The following is a 19,226-nucleotide window of genomic DNA, read 5'->3' as shown; positions in this document are numbered from 1 at the left end:
AAAAAAAAAAAAAAAAAAAAAAAAAAAAAAAAAATCCCATTTCCCTTCAATGCTGATAAATACATTTTGCCACCACCCTCCTAAATATTCGTGAATTAATGCCATTGTCTTCCTAGTTTTGTAAGAGATTAAGAAAAAGTTTTTCAACTTTCTGAAGGGAATTGTTTCTAGTGCTCAAGGGTTTGAATTTTGTTTTAAATAAGGATTCGAACCAGAAATTTTTTTTATAATCACAGCATTTTTTAATAAAATATGTAAAAAATCAAGCTAGATTGTCTTTCGGACAGATGTAAGTCCTTCAACTCCTATCAATGGAGACAGTTTCATCAAGGGCCTCCCACCTGCCAAATCTTTCTGGCTGGAAAAGCCTGTTTTTTGTGCTTTAGTCATGAAAACCATAGAGAATCTCCATGGTAAATAAAATGAACAAACGGTTTAGAAACTGTATTTATTTATATGTTGGTTCGTCCTTCGATTCTGTTAATAATCAAAATCTGTTTGCATAAAAAGAAATTTCATAGCCGTCCACAATTAAATTGAATGTATACATACTGGAAATTACAAAACTTGACTCCACTTGCTTGATCCTGTTCTCATGCCATTGGATGGATCGAGAGTTTTCATTTGCCCTCATGATGTGGGATGAATGGCCAGTACTGAAACATGCTTCAGTGGAACGCCCATCTGTTTAAAGAATCCAGGGGCTGTTATTCTACTAGAATTTTGGCCTCACTTTGAGATGTCTCTTGCCTAGGGTAGCTTGGTCTGTATCAATGATCACGTTAGTTAGCATGCTATCAGAGCCATTGGGGATTCCATATCCATTATCTGCCACCCATTGTTTGAGTGTCAGCTTTGGGCACTAATACACCAATTGCAGCACATTTTATGGGCTATGATAGGCATTGTTTTCTTGGGGGTATCTTTTGATACTTTTCGACAAAATTTCGTACTATTTTTCGTCTTCTCTGCAATTTTTCTTGGTTCTCTGAAAAATTTAGTTTTAGTGCCTCTATAAAAATTTGAAATGGATTGCCCTGAAGCTGTTGGGACTTGAATTAAATCAGAAAGCTAAATTTTGAGCAAAAAGTAAAAAGCAACATTTGAACCAAAACAAAGAGAAAATAACTCATAAGAAGTACAGTATAAAACAAGCAAAATGTAGAAGAAATAAAAACAATTATTTTCAACAGAGTTGGATGCATTTTGTAACTTTCACATGTTGCATTTAAAAAAGAGGGAAGAAAGGTTATTTTTTTTTCCAGTAAACTGCAAACTTCAGTCGAGCTTCTAGAGGGTTCTGACGAATTTACAGAAAAATTGTCAAAAATATATGGGTACTGGACACAATGGTTTTCCGGGTGGTTTGAGCAGTATTTTGAGCTTTTTCCCTTTTTTCCTTTTTTTTCTAAGGATGAAAAACAGCAAAATTTTGTTCTGAGTCAAGCGCAAATGGTATTCTGGTTTTTAGAGTGGTGGCAAACTGCAATATATATTCGGAGACTAATCTTGGAGGAACTTGAATAGCATATGGGAAAAAAATATGTTTTTTTGGATCCTCATACTGTATGATAAGTACCATTTTTGTAATTGCTAATTTCACAAACCATTAAATATCAAATCTGACGTAATGTAAACACAATTTCTGAAGTTTGTTCTTATTTGGACCTGTATATTACAACAGTGCCGTTTGAATTGCAATGAACTGTTGAAATTATGGAAGTTTGTAAAACTCATTCTATGAAGAATTAAAAGTTCTAGTACGGTACCTTTTTTCAGGGTCAAAAGTGATTGGAGGTTTACTAGCCCTCTTCTGCTACTTTTTACCCCTGGCTAATCCATAACCTGCTATTGAGTTGAATAAAATTTTTAGATAGCCATCTCCGTCAAAGTGTCCTGATTGTGCCACCAAGTAAATTAAGTAAGCATTATCGGTGGTATGAATTGGACCCATAATCCCTTAAACCATGAAACTCCAAATTGACAACATATTAGCAGAAAGGTAGGCCTTATTCATACTGCCTAAACCAAAACCATGCAAGAGTTTTGAGTCCATGCCAAAAGAGGTGATTACATTGAAAAAGAGCCTAAAACCTGACTTAGTTAAAAAACAAGCTAAATCGTGGGTAAGCAAAAAAATTAGCTAAATTTCAACTGCATCTTCTTGTCCGTAGGTGTAGGAACCTTTCCACGAAATTCAACTAAATTTTAGGACTTTTAATGTTTCAGTTGCTTGCCCAGCAACCTATTAAAGGAATCCCCTGTCTCAACCGATTAATCCCAAGCATATCAATGAAACGATCTTCAGCTTTTAACTTTTGTCTACTACACTGTAGTCAAACATTTATTGGTTTGGCAATTTTGCCGCCTCTGACCTTTGCCAGAAGCTGTCAAATAGGTCTTCCTATGACTGTATAATGCTGCTACTAAAGCTAAGGCTACTACTACTAATTAATATTTCAGTTACTATGAGCTGTTGTTCATTCTTTATTATAATTAAATTAAAAAAAAACAATTTTTTTTTTAACTGAAAGTAAGGAACGACGTTAAAACTTAAAACGAACATAAATTATTCCGTATATGAAAGGGGCTGTCCCCTCCTCAACGCCTCGCTCTTTACGCTAAAGTTTTTAATTGTTTAAAAAAAATATAGTTGTGAGAAAGTCAAACTTTAGCGTAAAGAGAGAGGCGTTGATGAGGGGACAGCCCCTTTCATATACGGAATAATTTATGTTCGTTTTAAGTTTTAACGTCGTTCCTTACTTTCAGTTAAAAAAACTTATTTTTTTTATGTAGGTTTTGATTTTGGCTCACCGTACATGAATAATTAAAACAAAATTTGAATATTAATTTTACTTTTATTTGGTTAAATGGCTTTCTCGAAACCTGTTTGATTTTATTTACGAACGTTTTCATTAGTAATAATTATACGTAACTTACGAATTAACTTACGTAACGAACTTTTATATTCATATATTTTTAATACGCATATTAGAGAGTTCGCCTCTTAGTCAATACCTTGCTCTTTAAGCTAAAGTTCGAATTTTGTTTCAATTCTTTAAAAATGACCCATTAATCACAAACGCCGCTAATTAGAATAAATAGCTCTTATGAAAGTAATAAATAATATTTGGTTTAAAGAGTAAGGTATTGAGTAGGGGGTGAATTCAATCATATGTGTAGTGTTTTATGTCGTTTTAAGTTTTGAAGTTGCTCCGTACTTTTAGTTGAAAAACTTGTTTTGTTTTAATATATAATTTATGATCTTTTTTAAATAATGCTGGGAAATCTGGCACCCCCTTCATAGCAATACCCCTTCCCCCATAAGAACTTCCTCCGTGTAAAGATCCTCCCACATAACCCCCAACCCATCCCCCCCCCAACTACCAGAAAAAATCCCCCCTGAAAACGTCTGTATATTTCTCAATAACCAATACTATATGTTAACATTGGGTAAAGTTCATAACTTTCAGCCCTCCCCCCAGGGGACTTCGGGGGATTATGTCATCCTAAAAGACATAGTTATCGTTTTTTCGACCATGCTGAACAAAATGGCTATCTCAAAATTTTGATCGGGTGACTTTGGGAAAAAAATGAGCGTGGGAGGGGGCCTAGTTGACCTCTATTTTTTTGGCACTTTAAAAGGGCACTAGAACTTTTAATTTCCGTTCGAATGAGCCCTCCCATGATATTCTAGGACCACTGGGTCGATACAATCACCCCTGGGGAAAAAAACAAATGAACAAATAAACACGCATCCGTGATCTTTCTTCTGGCAAAAAATGCAAAATTCCACATTTTTGTAGATAGGAGCTTGAAACCTCTGCAGTAGGATTCTCTGATACGCTGAATATGATGGTGTGATTTTCATTAAGGTTCTATAACTTTTAGAGGGTCTTTCACCCTTTTTTCGAAATCTGCTCAGGCGCGTAACTTTTGATTGGTAAGACTAAACTCGATGAAATTGATATATTTAAAATAATCATAAAAATTTAATTCTTTTGATCTATCTACTGGCATTAAAACTCCGTTTTTTAGAGTTTCGGTTACTATTGAGCCGGGTCACTCCTTACTTACAGTTACCACGAACTGTTTGATTTGTACTTTAATATAAAAAAATCACAAACCGCAAAAAGCCTATGGTTTTTTCTTATTTAGAATTGTAAGAGACGAAGTTCAGAGAATCAGGCAGCTAACTAAGTCCAATATGTGCCATGGTTTGTTCTTTAGTAGGTTTCAGCCATCTCTATTATCCCCATTTACAATTAACTAGACTAGACATACTCCCCATTTATAAAGAACTATATTGATCCTTTATGTATACAGTTTATCGTAAAAAAATGCTTTAGTTTTTAAATTATTTTTGTTGATTATGAAAGGTTTTTTAAATACATCAATTTCCTTTCAAATGAACCATTAAACAGCTTTCTATGAATTTCCAGTGCCGAGCCAGCTGATGAGAAAAAACGAAAAAAAAAGATGCCGTCGATGCAGAATATTGCTGTTCAAAACACTTTTCTTATTTTTCAAGCTGATATATTTTCTTTGTTGTACAAGCCAAGAGATTGTAAGTTTCCTATTTAGGAGTTTTGGACAAGGCGGTTTTAATAATGTACTTCGTTTCTCGATCTGACTCTATTTCAATGAGTTATGGGCTATTTTAACTATGGGACGTGATCGTCTCTTACTAGGTTGCTAATTGCCGCTACAACCTGGATTCTGTCACTAGAGGCATGAAGAATGTAAATAAACATTCTCCTCCTTTAAGGGATTTGAGAATGGGGCTATTACTCATATTTCTTTGAATTTGTTTTCGTAATATGTATGACTTGATTATTCATTTTGATTTCTGTTTGTTTTAGGTTTTAATTGAAAAAAGGAAACAAGAATAACAGGTCATGTAAACAAAGGCTAAAATTTATATTTATGTATAAGATTTTGTGATTCTTATTGCTGGATAAATGAGAACCGGATTAAGGTTTTTATTGTTTAAACTGCAGTATAAAGCTAATAACAGCATTTGACCGGTAGCAAGGAAACTCAACAAAAGCTTGGGTATATTAAAATTAAAAAGCGAAGAAAGGCAGAAGAAGAATACCACATAGTTTAAATGGCAGACGAATATTTGTTGTCTAAGATAAAGGTTTAAGTTACCTATTTGTGTTGGTATTGTTTTGTTTAAAATTGGGTTACAGATAAATTATCATTACTACTACTAACCAACTCATTGCAGCACCAATCCGCCTATAGTCAACACAGCTACTCACGCTCCTCCTCCATCCCAATTTATTCTAAGCCCATCCCTTTAGAGCCTCCCAGGAAGTTCTTGTTTCTCGTAAATCTTTCTTTACGACATTCTCCCGCCCCAATTGGGCATGACCTGCTTTTTGCTTAGCTCTTGACAGTTAGCCAAAAAGGACAATCCTGGAAAATATGTCATGCTTCATCTGCAAAACGTGTCCTAGCTATCTCAACCTTTCTCTCATTACAGCCCTAAAAAGCGGGATTGAACCACACTTTTTTTTACAGCCTGCTGTTTCAGATACGGTGAGTCAGTCGGGTACCCAAAACAATCCATATTCATTTTCTCTGGAAAACACCTAGCAAATCTTCCTCCCTTTTTTTTTGTAGCACCCCCACTTCAGAACCATACTTTACCACTGTCTTCAATGTAGCTTACTTTTGATTGATTTCTTCTTTTTTTTTCAGAGCAAGTTGTTATATATTTTGTTGGACTAGTGCCAAGTAGGTTCTACAAAGTATTAGGAGACAAAGACTTAGAAGCCTTTCAAGTACAAACAGTTATTAGCCTAGGAATTATCTTGTCCATATCTTTTGTAAGTTCTGTTTGCTTTATATTTGTTTGTTTAATTCGAGATAGAGTTGGAAGGTTATTGTCTAAACAAATACTGATGCGGCAATCAATCGATTTCATTGATAACTTTGTTTTTTATTTAAACAAGTTAAAAAAAAAGAAAAAGCTACATAGATACCACATAATTAAAGGAGTGTAATAAATCAAAGGATCAAAGTTCATGATGGCCATTTTAATAAATATTTCGAAATGTAAACGAAACCGTGCCCCTGGGAGCCGCATGATCAATGAGTGCAAGGGTACCATCCTTTACACATTGCTCATCAGAGCCAACACTCCAGTGTCGACTTTAGTATACAGTGATAAGCCTTGAATGTGTTATATAATATGTTATTTATTTTTTTACTGAAGCCAGTTCACATAGAGAGGAATAATTTGATTAGAAAGTCAGATTTGCTAGTGCCCAGTCTAAAAGTCAAAAGTGACTGGACTATAGCCAGCCTCCCTTTTCCCTTTTTGGCAACCCAGCCTCCTGTAACTTCCAAAGACATTTGATCAAAATTTAAAATCCCCGTTATGTTCAAAATAGTAAAAAGGTCCCATGAAAATGTCTCAACGGATGGAATGAACCATGCAGGCCCCAAGGCAACGGCTGTTAATAATAGAAATTTGCTGTTGTTAAACATATGCTTTATAAGGGAAATGAGGGCTCAGAAAGGGCTAAGAGTCTTCAGTTGAATCTTTGAAGGAATGTCTGGGAAGATTTTGAGCTAAATCAAAAGACACAAATGTCCACCCAGTTGCCAAAAGGGCATATCTGTAATATATTTTGAACGGCTTAGAAAATTAAGTTGAAACAACCAGGGCATGATAAAGGGGATGTTCAACTGACCAAAACGTATTATGTGTATACCACTACTGCTACTACTGTCTCAGGAATACTAAGGTTTGCCTTTAGCCACTACTAAAGTCTTAATAACAACTAAGGGTATTCATTTGAAACTTTCATCGATTTTTAAGGGTGTATTTTAACTAAATCAAAAGATACTGTGTGCTTATTGGCTGCCAAATAGGCGTAACTAAAAATCTCAGGAACGGCTTAGTTGATTAAGTTAAAACTTTCAGAGAATATTCAAGAGGGGGACTGGTGTGCTTATAACTCAACCTCGTTCAACTCACCCACCCCCATTCACCTCAAAACCCATTTAACTCAAAAAGACACTATGTGCTTATTGGCTGCCAAATAGGCGTAACTGAAAAATCTCAGGAACGGCTTAGTTTATTAAGTTACAACTTTCAGAGAATATTAAAGGGGAGAACGTGTGTGCATATAACTCAACCTTGTTCAACTTACCCACCCCCATTCACCTCAAAACCCATTCAACTCAACTCCGTCTACTTCAACCCTCGTTCACCTCAACCCCGATTCAACTCAACTCTGTCAACCCCATTCAACTCTACCATCATTCAGCTGAATTCCATAAAACTAACTCTTGTTTAATTTAACTTCCATGCAAATCAACCTCATTCGGTAGATTGGCAAAACTGTGTTTGGCCGCATCTAAAGAAACATGCAAAAAAATAAAAGTAGTACCATTGAATTCCTTATTTTATGCTCTTGGTTGTTTGTTTTCCACTAGCTGTATCGCAGTGTTTGAGATCCAGAACGTTTATTTTCTTCGTGTGGCCAAGCAGCTGTTGAGCAACCTCCATTGTCAGGACTTTCAGCTTAGATCATTGGTCCGCGATATCAGGTAATCAGTAAGGAACCCGAATCGGTGACTTAAGTGGAAGTCTGAACTCAGCTTTGATCCGTGGACTCTATCGTTTTTATTCGTTGCAGCGATCAGTTTGTATCTTTTTTTGTGAGTGCTTAGCCTTGGGCTGAATTTACATATGAGAAGGAAGGGATTGGACCCATTTCCTGAGCTTGTATAAACACCTTTGTAGATTCTTGCATCCAGACATGTCCTCCTCCGTCGTCTGCTTACGAGAATGTTGTCAATCTAGCCTTTAAAAGCCCCTTCGTTGAATCTCCAGGTCACAAGATGGTGCTTGATGTGCTCGAGTTGAGTCTTAACCAGAAATCAGTTATTATATTTAACAAGATGTAGCAACCTCCCTCGGTTTAAGCATTTATTTCTGATGCTATGCCGCCCGGTTATTCTTTAGGTATAATTTTACTGATCCATGCGTTTAAGTCGCCAGCGAGAAACAATGTGTCACGTCTTGTTTCTCTGTAGGTCAAACAAAATCCTTGATGTCATGAGGGCTATCTCTGATGAGTGTGATGACAGGAAATGTTGTCTGATTATTAATCGGTCCTTTTAGTCTTAGACCAGATATTTTCCCTGACATTGGCTGCCTAGAGATGGCAGAAGATTTAGCAACTGGATACAGAAGGATTCAAAATCCATGGGAATCCCTTCCTTCAGATAGTCTTGAGTTTTGGGATCTGTATGTTTCCGAATCCCTGAGGTCAATTGTGTCGCATCATCATTGTATCCTATAATCTAGTCTCAGATAGGCAATATATGTTGAGTCCATTGTGTTTTTCATTTTAATGGCAAAGAGTATGTGAGTTGACTCAGCTTTGTGACTTCTCTAGTTTCAGCCACTTCGTGAATTAGGCACCATCTGAACCTCTTCCGCACTGGCTACTGTGGATGCTGTAATATTGGTCATCATATTCGAATCATCTTTATCCGTAGGTGTTTCATGGGACCTTTTTTTTTTGACAAGAAACTCTCCATACTTCAGGCGTCCTGTCATGTTGGTCATTCTGGTGATGAAGTTAGGCAACCACCAGGAGGAGGCAAAACTGAACATCAATTTGGTGCAACTTAGGGTCTCCTCTAGCCTTGGCCAGGGATGAAAGTGTGAATCGTAGCTACGAGGCCCCAACCTTGGCATGGAAGCACTCGTGTTTATCATGCTCTATTACGCACCCAGGAGATTTGGTAGCTGAAGTGGTATATTATGGAGTATGTTATCTAGAGATCGGTGATGAATCAAGAGCTTAGGCCTTAAAACTGTCATTAACTTTGATTTCAAACTGGATGAAATTTATGCAGTAATTTTGCTGCTTACAATTAAAGGCAACGCTCAGACTATCTTATACAACTTAAAAATTTAAATTAGAGTACGGTATTCTAATTCTTAAGCAGAAAACCTAAAAAAAGTTCATAATATTAACCAGTAACAAAGCTGTGGCGATAGAAGTGATTTTAAAACGGTCATTTTGTAGTAGATATCTAATTTAATAAGAAATTACCTTATAAACTGTAATACAGTCTTTAAACCACTCAAAAAAGAAAACAGATTTGGAAGAACAGCAAAGATTATTCCTCCTCCCCGCTAAACAAATAATGAGAAAATTTGAAAGAATGAACTAAAAAAAATACCGATGTGAAAGGGGGCGGGGGAGGGGTCATTCAAAAGTTGAATTCTAGCTATGTATTTTCTAATGAGTTTGTTGCCTTCCCGAGAAAGTTCTTGTTTGGTATAGTTGTAGCTAACTTCGGTTGTTTGAATAGTTGGAAAACGACTTTCAGTTTCTAATAGTAAAAACAATTGACACTTCCCGTACTAATTATAAAAAAAGATAAAATTTTAAAAAATGTCGGATACGAAATACAAAGTTTCATGCAACAGTTTAAATTTGTGCATAAGGCTTGTAGTTTAGTGAAACTTAATCGAACTTTTAAAATATGTAGCAGCCGGGTAAACATTTATATAATTATGCCGTAACTAGGCCAATATTCTATTATTAAGCTTATTTCTACTGAATAGTAAATAAACAACTAAATGCAAGAAGAAATATATTTATTCAACAGACATGTGGATATCCAGAGGTAACTCTGCCCTCCTCGCCTCACATTTTAGGGTCAAAACTTGGCTAAGTGGTAAATGGTAAATGGAAATGGAGGCAGACCAAAGCATTGAAACAGTATACTGCACTGTAGTAGAATATAAGTATTTTCGATTTCAAGACCCCATTCAGACCAACTCGAGAAATTAAATTCTAAAGCGTTCACACGAAGACTATAACCGTGGCCCTTGGCTTAGAGGTATGACAGAATTTCTCATGTAGCAGGATATTACTCTTTAAGTTCTTAAAATCCAAATAATAAAAATAATTTCTTCAGATACAATGCCATATAAAATGAAATAGATTTTACGTTTTGCTGGCCTAACTCACATTTTGGGTTTACTTTGAGAAGCAGATGCTAGCGTGAATTGTCAGCCGAATGCCAAGAGAGTTATATTGGAAGAAATAAATGGATTTTGTTGTATAGAGGCACATTTTACGACGCTCATATGTGCAAGGGTTTGTTTCTTTGAAACTATGATTGTGACACCTTGCTTGTTTTGAGTTGATCAATTTTAGTCCAAATGCTGCATTCTAATTTGGTCTAGGCCTAATTATAAGACTTTTTTTGGTACTGACCTAGTTCTTAGACCTACTTAATATAATTCTGAAAAACAGTCATCTAGTATATAGAAAGAGTTGCGTAGAAATTGCAAAAGTTGGTTTATAACATTAAGTAGTTTTAATTTTCTCCTGCAAATGTTTAATACTGACTCGGAGCAAAGATGACATCGGGAGTCATATTTAGACCATTTGCTTCTGAGATTAATTAAAAAAACATTTTCCGCAAAATAAATTTTTCAATGAAAAGTAAAGAACTCCAATAAACCAAAAATGAGTAAAAATAAAATCAAATAGTCTACCAAGCGTAAAACTATCACAAGTCAGCATCGATAAATAAATGAAACCCAAAACGAACAGTAATTACAACAAATAACCCAGTCAAACTCAAAACGAGCAGAAATTAACATGAGCAGGGCTCAAAATCCCCTATGCCTTCCCAAGGCCAGGACATAATTTGCACTTTACTTAAAAAATACAAATATGCATTGTCAGTTTAATATACATATACTGATATTTATTAATCAAAATGTTAATAATATTTGATTTATTAAAGTTATAAAACTAGAGACATTTACATTTTTTTCAGTAAAGTGCAATTACATGCGCTTTTGACAATTTACATGCGCAAAGTGTCTTTTGATTTAGTTCAAATTCCCCCTCAATATTCTGTCAAACTGTCACCTTCAAACGTGTAGCTTTACTTGTACTAGCACGATAGTGGTAGTGGTATTTGTAGAAACAGTAGTAACAGTAATAGTGTATTATTAGTAGTAATAACAATAGTAGCAGTAATAGTGTATAATTATTAGTTGTAACAGTAGTACCATCAGTATTAATAACAGTAGTAACAGTTACGTTTTGCCTTTTGGCCAACTGAACATCCCACTCATGCTGCCCTTGAAATTTTCTCTCGGTATGATAAGCCGTTCCAAAAATATTTCTGATATGCCTGTATCACCAATCTGTATACACATAGTATGTTTTGATTTAGTTCAAATTTCCCCTCAACGTTTCCTCAGACGTTGTTTTCAATATCCTCAGCCTTAGTAGTACTCGCTACAGAAGTATTAGTTTTAGTGATAGTAGTGGTAGTAGCAATAGTACTTGTGGTAGCAGTAGATGCAGCGGTAGTTCTAGGAGTTGTAGTGTGCAACTATTGCCTTTATAGTCAATTGATCATCTACCTTATCACTTCCTGAAAATTCCAAATTAATATACTCAGTCATTCCTAAGGGACGCCCTTTTGACTAACCATATACACATAGCATGTTATGATGTGGTTCAAAACTCCCCTCAACATTCCCTCAAAGACTCACCTTAATGCCCTTCGTATTTTGGGAAAGTAGAAGTCAAGCATGCACACCTCTTCTCAATAATATATACTATAGGTAAACAATGAACAAATTGCAGCCCTTGCCCTGAGTCATCGGGGGGGGGGTTGACATCCCCCAAAATTGATGTTTCAAAACTTTGTTTGGATGTTTGTTATGGACAATGATGGGCATGGGGGGGGGGGAGTCTCTCATCACTTTGACTCTTAAAAAGGACACTATAATTTCTAATTTAAAATCAAATGAAATCCATCTGAATTTAATACGACCGCCCGTTCCATAAGAACCTCATATGGCCCAAGGGCATAACTTAAAGCCCTTGCCCACGGGCTCTGGGGGTTTGTTCCAACCTTGGAGGCATTGTTATATGTTCTTTGGACTATTTTAAACAAAATTGTCATCGCACAATTTCAATCATACACACTTGGTGAAAAGAAGGGTAGCTGGGGCGGGACTAGTTGACCTCCATCACTATTAACCCTTAAAAGGGAACTAGAACTTCCAATTTCAACCAAATGAGCCACTTCTAAAGTTCATACGACCATCTTTTCTATAAGGATGTCAAATGTCCCAGGGGCATAATTAACAACCGTCTTCCTTAGGCTCTGGTGGCTTGTATCAACCTCAAAAGCCATGTTATATGATCTTTGGACTGTTTTGAATAAAAAGCCTGTCCCAAAATATATATTGGATGCATCTCAGGAAAACACGACGTGCTTGTGTGTGTGTGTGTGGGGGGGGGGGGGTAGTTGCTCTCTGATCACTTTGGCTCTTGAAAAGGACACTAGAACTTCTGGTTACCAGTCCAATTAGTCCCCTCCAAAGCATATACGACCTTATAGGCCCCCATAAGATTATATAAGGTTCTATAAGAACCTTATAGGCCCCCACGGCATAACTTACAACCCTTGCCCTGAGAGTTGAAGGGGGGGGGGTTCCTCACAGACATAATTTCCAGACCCTTCAACTACGATGAATAAAATTGTTATCTCCAAATTTGATTCTAGATGTTAAGGGGAATGATGAGCGTGGAGGGGGGGGGGGCTGGTTGCTCTCAAATCACTTTGACTCTTAATATGGGTACTCTAAATACCAATCTCAAATCAAATGAGCCACATAGCAAGTTTATACGGCCACCAATTCCATAATAGCCTTATATGCCCTCATGGTATAACTTACAGCCCTATCCCCACTCTTAGTATGGGCGCTATAACTTCCAATTTTAAATCAAATGAGCCCCATCTGGAGTTTATACGACCGCCCATTCCATAAAAACTTGATATGCCCTCATGGTATAACTTACAGCCCTATCCCCAAAGCGCTGGGAGGTTGTGTATATCCTAGAGGCATTATTATATGTTCTTTGGACTGTTTTGAACAAAACCGATATCTTATAGTTTCAATCATATGCGTTTAGGGAAAAGAGGGGTTGTCGAGGAGTGGGGGGGGGAGATAAATGCCATACATCACTTTTGCCGCTTAAAAAGGAACTATAAGTTCCAAGTTTCAGCCAAGTGAGCCTCCTCTAAAGTTAAAGAACCATCCGTTCCATAAAAACCTTAAATGCCCCGCGGCATAACTAATAACCCTCGCCCCCATGCTCTGGGGGTTTGTACCAGCCCCAAAAGCATTTTTATATGATCTTTGGACTATTGTAAATTAAACGACTGTCAAAATTTTTTATTCGATGTTTTTCGGAAAAAAGGGGACTCTAAAAAGGGTACTAGAAATTCATATTACCAATCTAATCGAGTCCCCTCCGAAGTATATACGACGACCCCTATTCTATTAAAACCTTATACACCCCCGGGGCATAACTTACAATCCTTGCCCTGAGAGCTGTGGGGGGGGGGTGTCTTCCTCAGAGACATAATTCACGGACCCTTCTACTACAATGAACAAATTTGTTATCTCCAAATTTTAATTGGACGTCTTTGGAGAAATGATGAGTGTGGGTGGGGGCTGGTTGCTTTCAAATCATTTATGACTCTTAAAAAGAGTCATAAATGATCTTAAAAAAACATAATTTTCAATTTAAAATCATATGCGCCCCATCTGAAGTTTATACGACTACCCATTCCATAAAAACCTTATATACCCCAGGGCGTGACTTACATGCTTCTCCCCAGGGCACTGGGGGATTGTGTCAACCCTAGGGACATTGTGATATGTTCTTAAGGCTATTCTGAGCAAAATCGCTATCTCACAATTTTAGTCAAATTTGTTTGGTGAAGGGGGTTGTCGAGGAGTGGGGGGGGGGAGATAAATGCCCTACATCACTTTTCACCCTTAAAAAGGAACAAGAAGTTCCCATTTTCTACCAAATGAGCCTCTTCTAAAGTTTATACAACCTTCCCTTCCATAAAAACCTTAAATGCCCCTGGTGCATAACTTACGACCCTAGCCTCGAGGTTCTGGGGGTTTGTTCCAGCCCCAAAAGCCTTGTTATATTATATTTAGAAAATTTTTGACTAAAATGGCTATCTCAAAACTTATATTAGATAAATTTCGGGACAATACTACGTGTGTGTGTGTGTGGGGGGGGAGGAGGTTTAGTTGGTCTCCGATCACTTTGACTTTTAAAAATGGCACTAGAGCTTCTGATTACCAATCCAATGAGCCTCCTCTGAAGTTTATATGACCACGCTTTCTATAAAACCTTATCCGCCCCCAGGACATAACTTACAACCCTTGTCTTAAGGGCTGAGGAGGGGGATTTGTCATCCCCAAAGACATAATTTCCGGAACTTTCAACTACGTTGAACAAAATGACTATCTCAAAATTTTGATTGGAAGTGTTTTAGGAAAAGATGGGCGTGGTGGGAGGGTGGGGGGAGCATTTGCCCTCGGATCACTTGTGACTGATAACAAAAACACTAGTCCTATCAATTTCCAATTGAATGAGCCCTTTTTGAAGTTTCTACGACCCTTTCCCTGAGAGCTGTGAGGGGTTGTCATATTCAAAGACACAATTTCCAGACTTCTCAACTACGTTGAACAAAATGACTATATAAAAATTTTGATTTAAAGTATTTGGAGAAATGAAGGGCGTGGGGGGGGGGGGCTTTCACCCTCCGATTACTTTCAACTATCAAACGGGGCACTAGCCCTCTCAATTTCCGATCGAATGAACCCTTTTTGAAGTTTCTATGACAACGCTTTCTATAAAAACCTTATATGCCCCCAGGGCAGAGCTATCAAAGCAACAACACAAGAAGCAGCCTTAAAGATACTTGGGAAACGAGCGAAAAACCACAAGAAGTAGTGCACGGTAGAGACACTTCAGGCACTCTCGGACAAGTCGGAAGCTTCCCAAGATTGGGAAGAGTTCAAACGGCTTCGGAAGAAAGCTCAGAGACTAGCTAAGAGGGACAAGAACAGATACTGGGCGAATGAACCACCGGACAGTGTACCTGGACTCTCCCAGCCGCAAAATCAGTACCCCGTCGACATCTCCCCACCTACGTTTGAAGAAGTAAGGAAAGCGGTAAAATCACTCGAGCCATAAAGCGCCAGGAGAAGATGGGCTACCACCAGAGCTCTTTAAAGCAAGCCCATCCCTGGTCAGCACACCCACGGACCTCCTCAAGAAGATCTGGAAGAGCGAGTGCGTCCCCCAAGATTAGAGGGATGCAACTATCATTCCAGGAAGGATGACAGGAGTGACTGCAAAAACTATCGAAGCATCTCACTCATGGACATGGCCTGAAATATTTTCCTACATGGACATGGTCGGATCCTCCTACACCAGTGCTCTATCCGCGACCGAGAAATCACCGCTATCTTTTTGGATTTTATAGCGGCATTCGACTCGGTGCTTCGCCCGCTATTATGGGAAATCATGCTGAAAGATGGAGTCCTACCGAAGCTGGTGAGCCTGATGAAAGCATACTATGAGATCACGCATAGCAATACCCGAATGTACGGGGAGCTCACTGAGCTCTTCGAAATCGTCTATGGTGTACGACAAGGCTGCCCAGCTTCCATGATCCTCGTCAACTATATAATTGATTGGGTCTTCAAAATTCCATAAGTTCGGAAGACGGAATCGAGCTGACCAGTGATGAGAAGTTAGGGGACCTGGAATACGCAGACAATGACACACTCCTTGCTGAATCAAGCGCCCATGCCATGTAAATGTTGCAGAGAGTGGCAAATAGTGCTAGCCTGACAGGCCTGGCCATCAGTTTCCCCAAAACCAAGCACCTTTCCACAGATAGAAATTCGTCAGTTTCCATAAACAGACAACAGCTTTAACAGGTAGAAGAATTCAGATACCTCGGGTCACTGATTGATATCAAGGGTGGGGCCTCGTGCGAGATAAAGGCCAGAATAGGCAAGGCATGGATCACCTTTGGCCAACTGCGTAGGCCATTATGGTCCAGAAGTGAGATCAGCCTGAAGACCAAACTTTGAGTCTACGTAGCGTGTATTCGCTCTATCCTGCTGTATGGATGCGAAACCTGACCGCTAAAGGCAGAAGAAGAATGCTCACTCGACATTTTACGCCGGAAGTGCCTAAGAGCCATTTGCAACCTGAAACTTAGCCAAAGGAGAAGCAACGAACAACTAATGCATATGTGCAATCAGAAGCATTCATTATCCGCTATCGTCAAGGGCAGAAGGCTCACATGGTTTGGGCACACTATGCGGCCCCCAAGTGAGTACCTGACCAGTCAGTTTCTTGAATTTAAGCCCCTCCCCAACTGGAAGAAAAGTCAAGGTGGCCAAACTAAATCTTGGCATGCCATAATGAAGGTTTCAAGAAGTACAGACGCAATTGGGATAAATCGTGGTTGAAAATCATCCGCCCCCAAACAGAAGACCGAAGTCAGTGGCAAAAAATGGTCCATCATATCCTCGGTGCCGAGTTGGGCTGAACAGCCTGTGCCTCGCCACAAGTACAAGTAAGTACATAACTTACAACCTTCGTCCTAAGGTCTGTGGGAGGTTGTCATCCTCAAAGACATAATTTTCGGACCTTTCAACTACGTTGAACAAAATGGCTATCTCAAAATTTCCATTGGATGTGTTTGGTGAAAGGGTGGGCGTGAGAGGTGTGTTAGTGGCCCTCCAATCACTTTCAACTATTAAAAAGGGTACTAGCCGTTTCAATTTCCAATCGAAAAAGCCGTTTTTGAAGTTTCTACCACAACGCTTTCTATAAAACCTTATATGCCCCCAGGGCATAAATTACAACTTTTGCCTTGAGGGCTGGGGTGGATTTGTCATCCTCAAAGACATAATTTCCGAACCTTTCAACCACGTTGAACAAAAGGGCATTTCTAAGTTTCTACGACAACTCCTTCGATAGGAAGTGCCCTGGTCTAAAAAAAGCAAAAAATAAATAAATAATACACTGTGACAACATCGTTCTTTACTTAGGCAGCGCTATTGCGCTGCCTATGATTGTATAAAAAAAGACCGTCAAACTGTTAACTGTTTTTGTATCACTATTGACAATGACATAAGTATCCCATCCCCCCCCTAAAAAGTGAATGTGATTCCAAGACCTATCTTCTCTCTTTGCATCATCCAGCTTTTCCCGTTGCTTGTTTCACAGCTTCGGGAATTCAAGAATAGCTATGTGCTTTAGAAACGACATTTTTTGTCCAAAATATGAAATACTGTTGATACCATAACATAGTGCACAAAGCATGTTTTTTTTTACACCATGTATAAAACGAAAATTTGGTTTTGTTCATCCATACAACCAAGTGCAGATTGAGATTTCAAATTTGTAAACACCTCTTTTAATGACTAACTAACTGCGAAGCCTGCCTAACGACAGATATAAAAAAGTACCATACCATATACTCTTTACATCTTTATGGGGAGTTTCAAAAAGAGCTGGAAACGCTGATGTGTCTCCTTTTGTTGGTTTTATTTCTCCGCTACTAATAGGGCATTAGAATATGGCAGAGAGCTGTATAGGATTATTTTAGAGCTAATATTCATATTTATGCGCTTTTTATAATTTTGGCATGATAACACCGTCATAAAATGCCTTATGACACTAAAATGCGATTTTAGTGTCATTTCTGGAGCGTAAAGGCTTGAAACCATAAAAGGTCTGCCACTGAAATCTTTATGATCGAAAATCCTTGACATGGCGTTTAAAATCCCCTTTTGAACTGTCCCATTCCCCTTTGCAAGTAAAAAAAAAGAGTTGAAAAAAAGTAAAAAAAATCATTTAAATGCAAAACCCATTTGTTAATGATAGACTCTATTTATTTGTATATCAACACTAAAAAGTAATTGGGAAACAAACTTTTGAGAATACCGAGAAAGTGCTGGGTAACCGGACGTGTTTTCTTTTTCGTTCTTTGTACAAGAGCTCCCCTAAATGGGGTTGAGTTGCACGGGGGTTGAATAAAACGGGGTCGGTTGAACGAGGATGCAGTTGAACGGAGTTCAGTTACACGCACACCATGCTTCACAGTGATGCCTTTTACAAAAGAAGTAGATTAGAGCGAACACTTTCAATACCTCAAGCACACTGAGAGATTTTCATTAAAATTTGACAAGATTTGTGTTTCAACAACTTAATTGGTGTGTTTTTAATTTGTGTATAAACTTGCGAAGGTGCAAAATCCGCATTGCACCTCTTAAGACGGAACCCAATCCAAACTAATGGTAATAACCAATTACCAAACATCAACGGCAAAAGTCTAGACAAAGGAATCTTGAACGATTTGCAGCCTGAACTGGTACTCTCACTCCCATAATCATGTGCTAGTGTCCTGAGTGTACTAAAGTAGATTTGAGCAAACATTTTCATTTGCGCTGGAACAGATCGATTAAGAAATAGGCTTGCTAAGATTGGCATGCCAACAACTAACTCAAAGCAATGGTACCCAGATTTACTTTGCTTAGACAACATGAAGTGTAGCAGCAACCTTTAGTTAGCCTTGATGAAACAAGTGTTGCAAAAGCAACATTCGTTTTAAAGCAATACCCATTCTTTTTTACTACGCTATATAGATTTCCTACTGTCTGAAGATTGTTCAAACTCTTGTTTTTTTTTTCAGGTAAAAAGTACAAAGTCATTTGTGAAGGATATTTTGGCCTTGTCATGGAGAAGGCTTTTAACACAACAAATTCACTCGAAATATTTTTTGGATATTCAGTACTATAAGCTCAATGTTCTCAATAAGGAGTTAGATAACCCGTAATATTCACATTCTTTGTTTTTGTGCTGTAGTTGTCTAACAAGTTGCTTGGGTCCTCAAAGCTGAAGTTAGAGGTAAAGGCTCACTCGAAAAATAAGCTCAAATGCATGCCCTTATTTCATTGCTTTTCTATTAATCCGTAATGATCTAGATACTTTCTATATAATCTATAATTTTCTAATTAGAAAATTTGATAATCCAAGGATAATCTGTCTGGATACTACAAATTTATTACTAGATATAATTAGCCTAGCCCGAAATTTTCTAGATAGTTTGTAATACTTAGAATCTTTGTTCTTGGAACGTAGTTGTCTAACAAGTTCCTTGGGTCCCCAAAGCTGAAGTCAAGCAGCTCGTGGTAACGAACTGTAAGTAAGGAGTGACTCGGGCCAACGGTAATCGAAACTTTAAAAAACTCAATTTTGATAATAATTAATACATCAAAAGAATTGGGATTTTATGATACTTCCAAA

At 37.9% G+C, this 19,226-nt stretch overlaps 1 protein-coding gene across 1 annotated transcript in view; it reads left to right on the top strand.

Annotated features, from left to right (window-relative positions):
- Positions 1-5,702: 5,702 nt before the first annotated feature.
- LOC148954771 (lysosomal cobalamin transporter ABCD4-like) overlaps positions 5,703-19,226 on the top strand; it is a gene marked incomplete at its 5' end in the record, with an annotated part of 122,888 nt that continues 109,364 nt past the window's right edge. Inside the window, 2 exons of the mRNA XM_089086740.1 lie at positions 5,703-5,837; positions 18,613-18,752. Of these exons, the coding sequence (XP_088942866.1) occupies positions 5,703-5,837; positions 18,613-18,752 (275 nt within the window). The remainder of the gene's footprint in view (positions 5,838-18,612; positions 18,753-19,226) is intronic.

This window comes from Artemia sp. Qi Xiang Cuo, chromosome 3, assembly GCF_049724085.1.
Source record: "Artemia sp. Qi Xiang Cuo chromosome 3, ASM4972408v1, whole genome shotgun sequence".
Lineage (NCBI taxonomy): Eukaryota > Metazoa > Arthropoda > Branchiopoda > Anostraca > Artemiidae > Artemia > Artemia sp. Qi Xiang Cuo.
The sequence above is the reverse complement of the archived record's forward strand: the minus strand, read 5'-3'. Positions and strand labels throughout refer to the sequence as shown.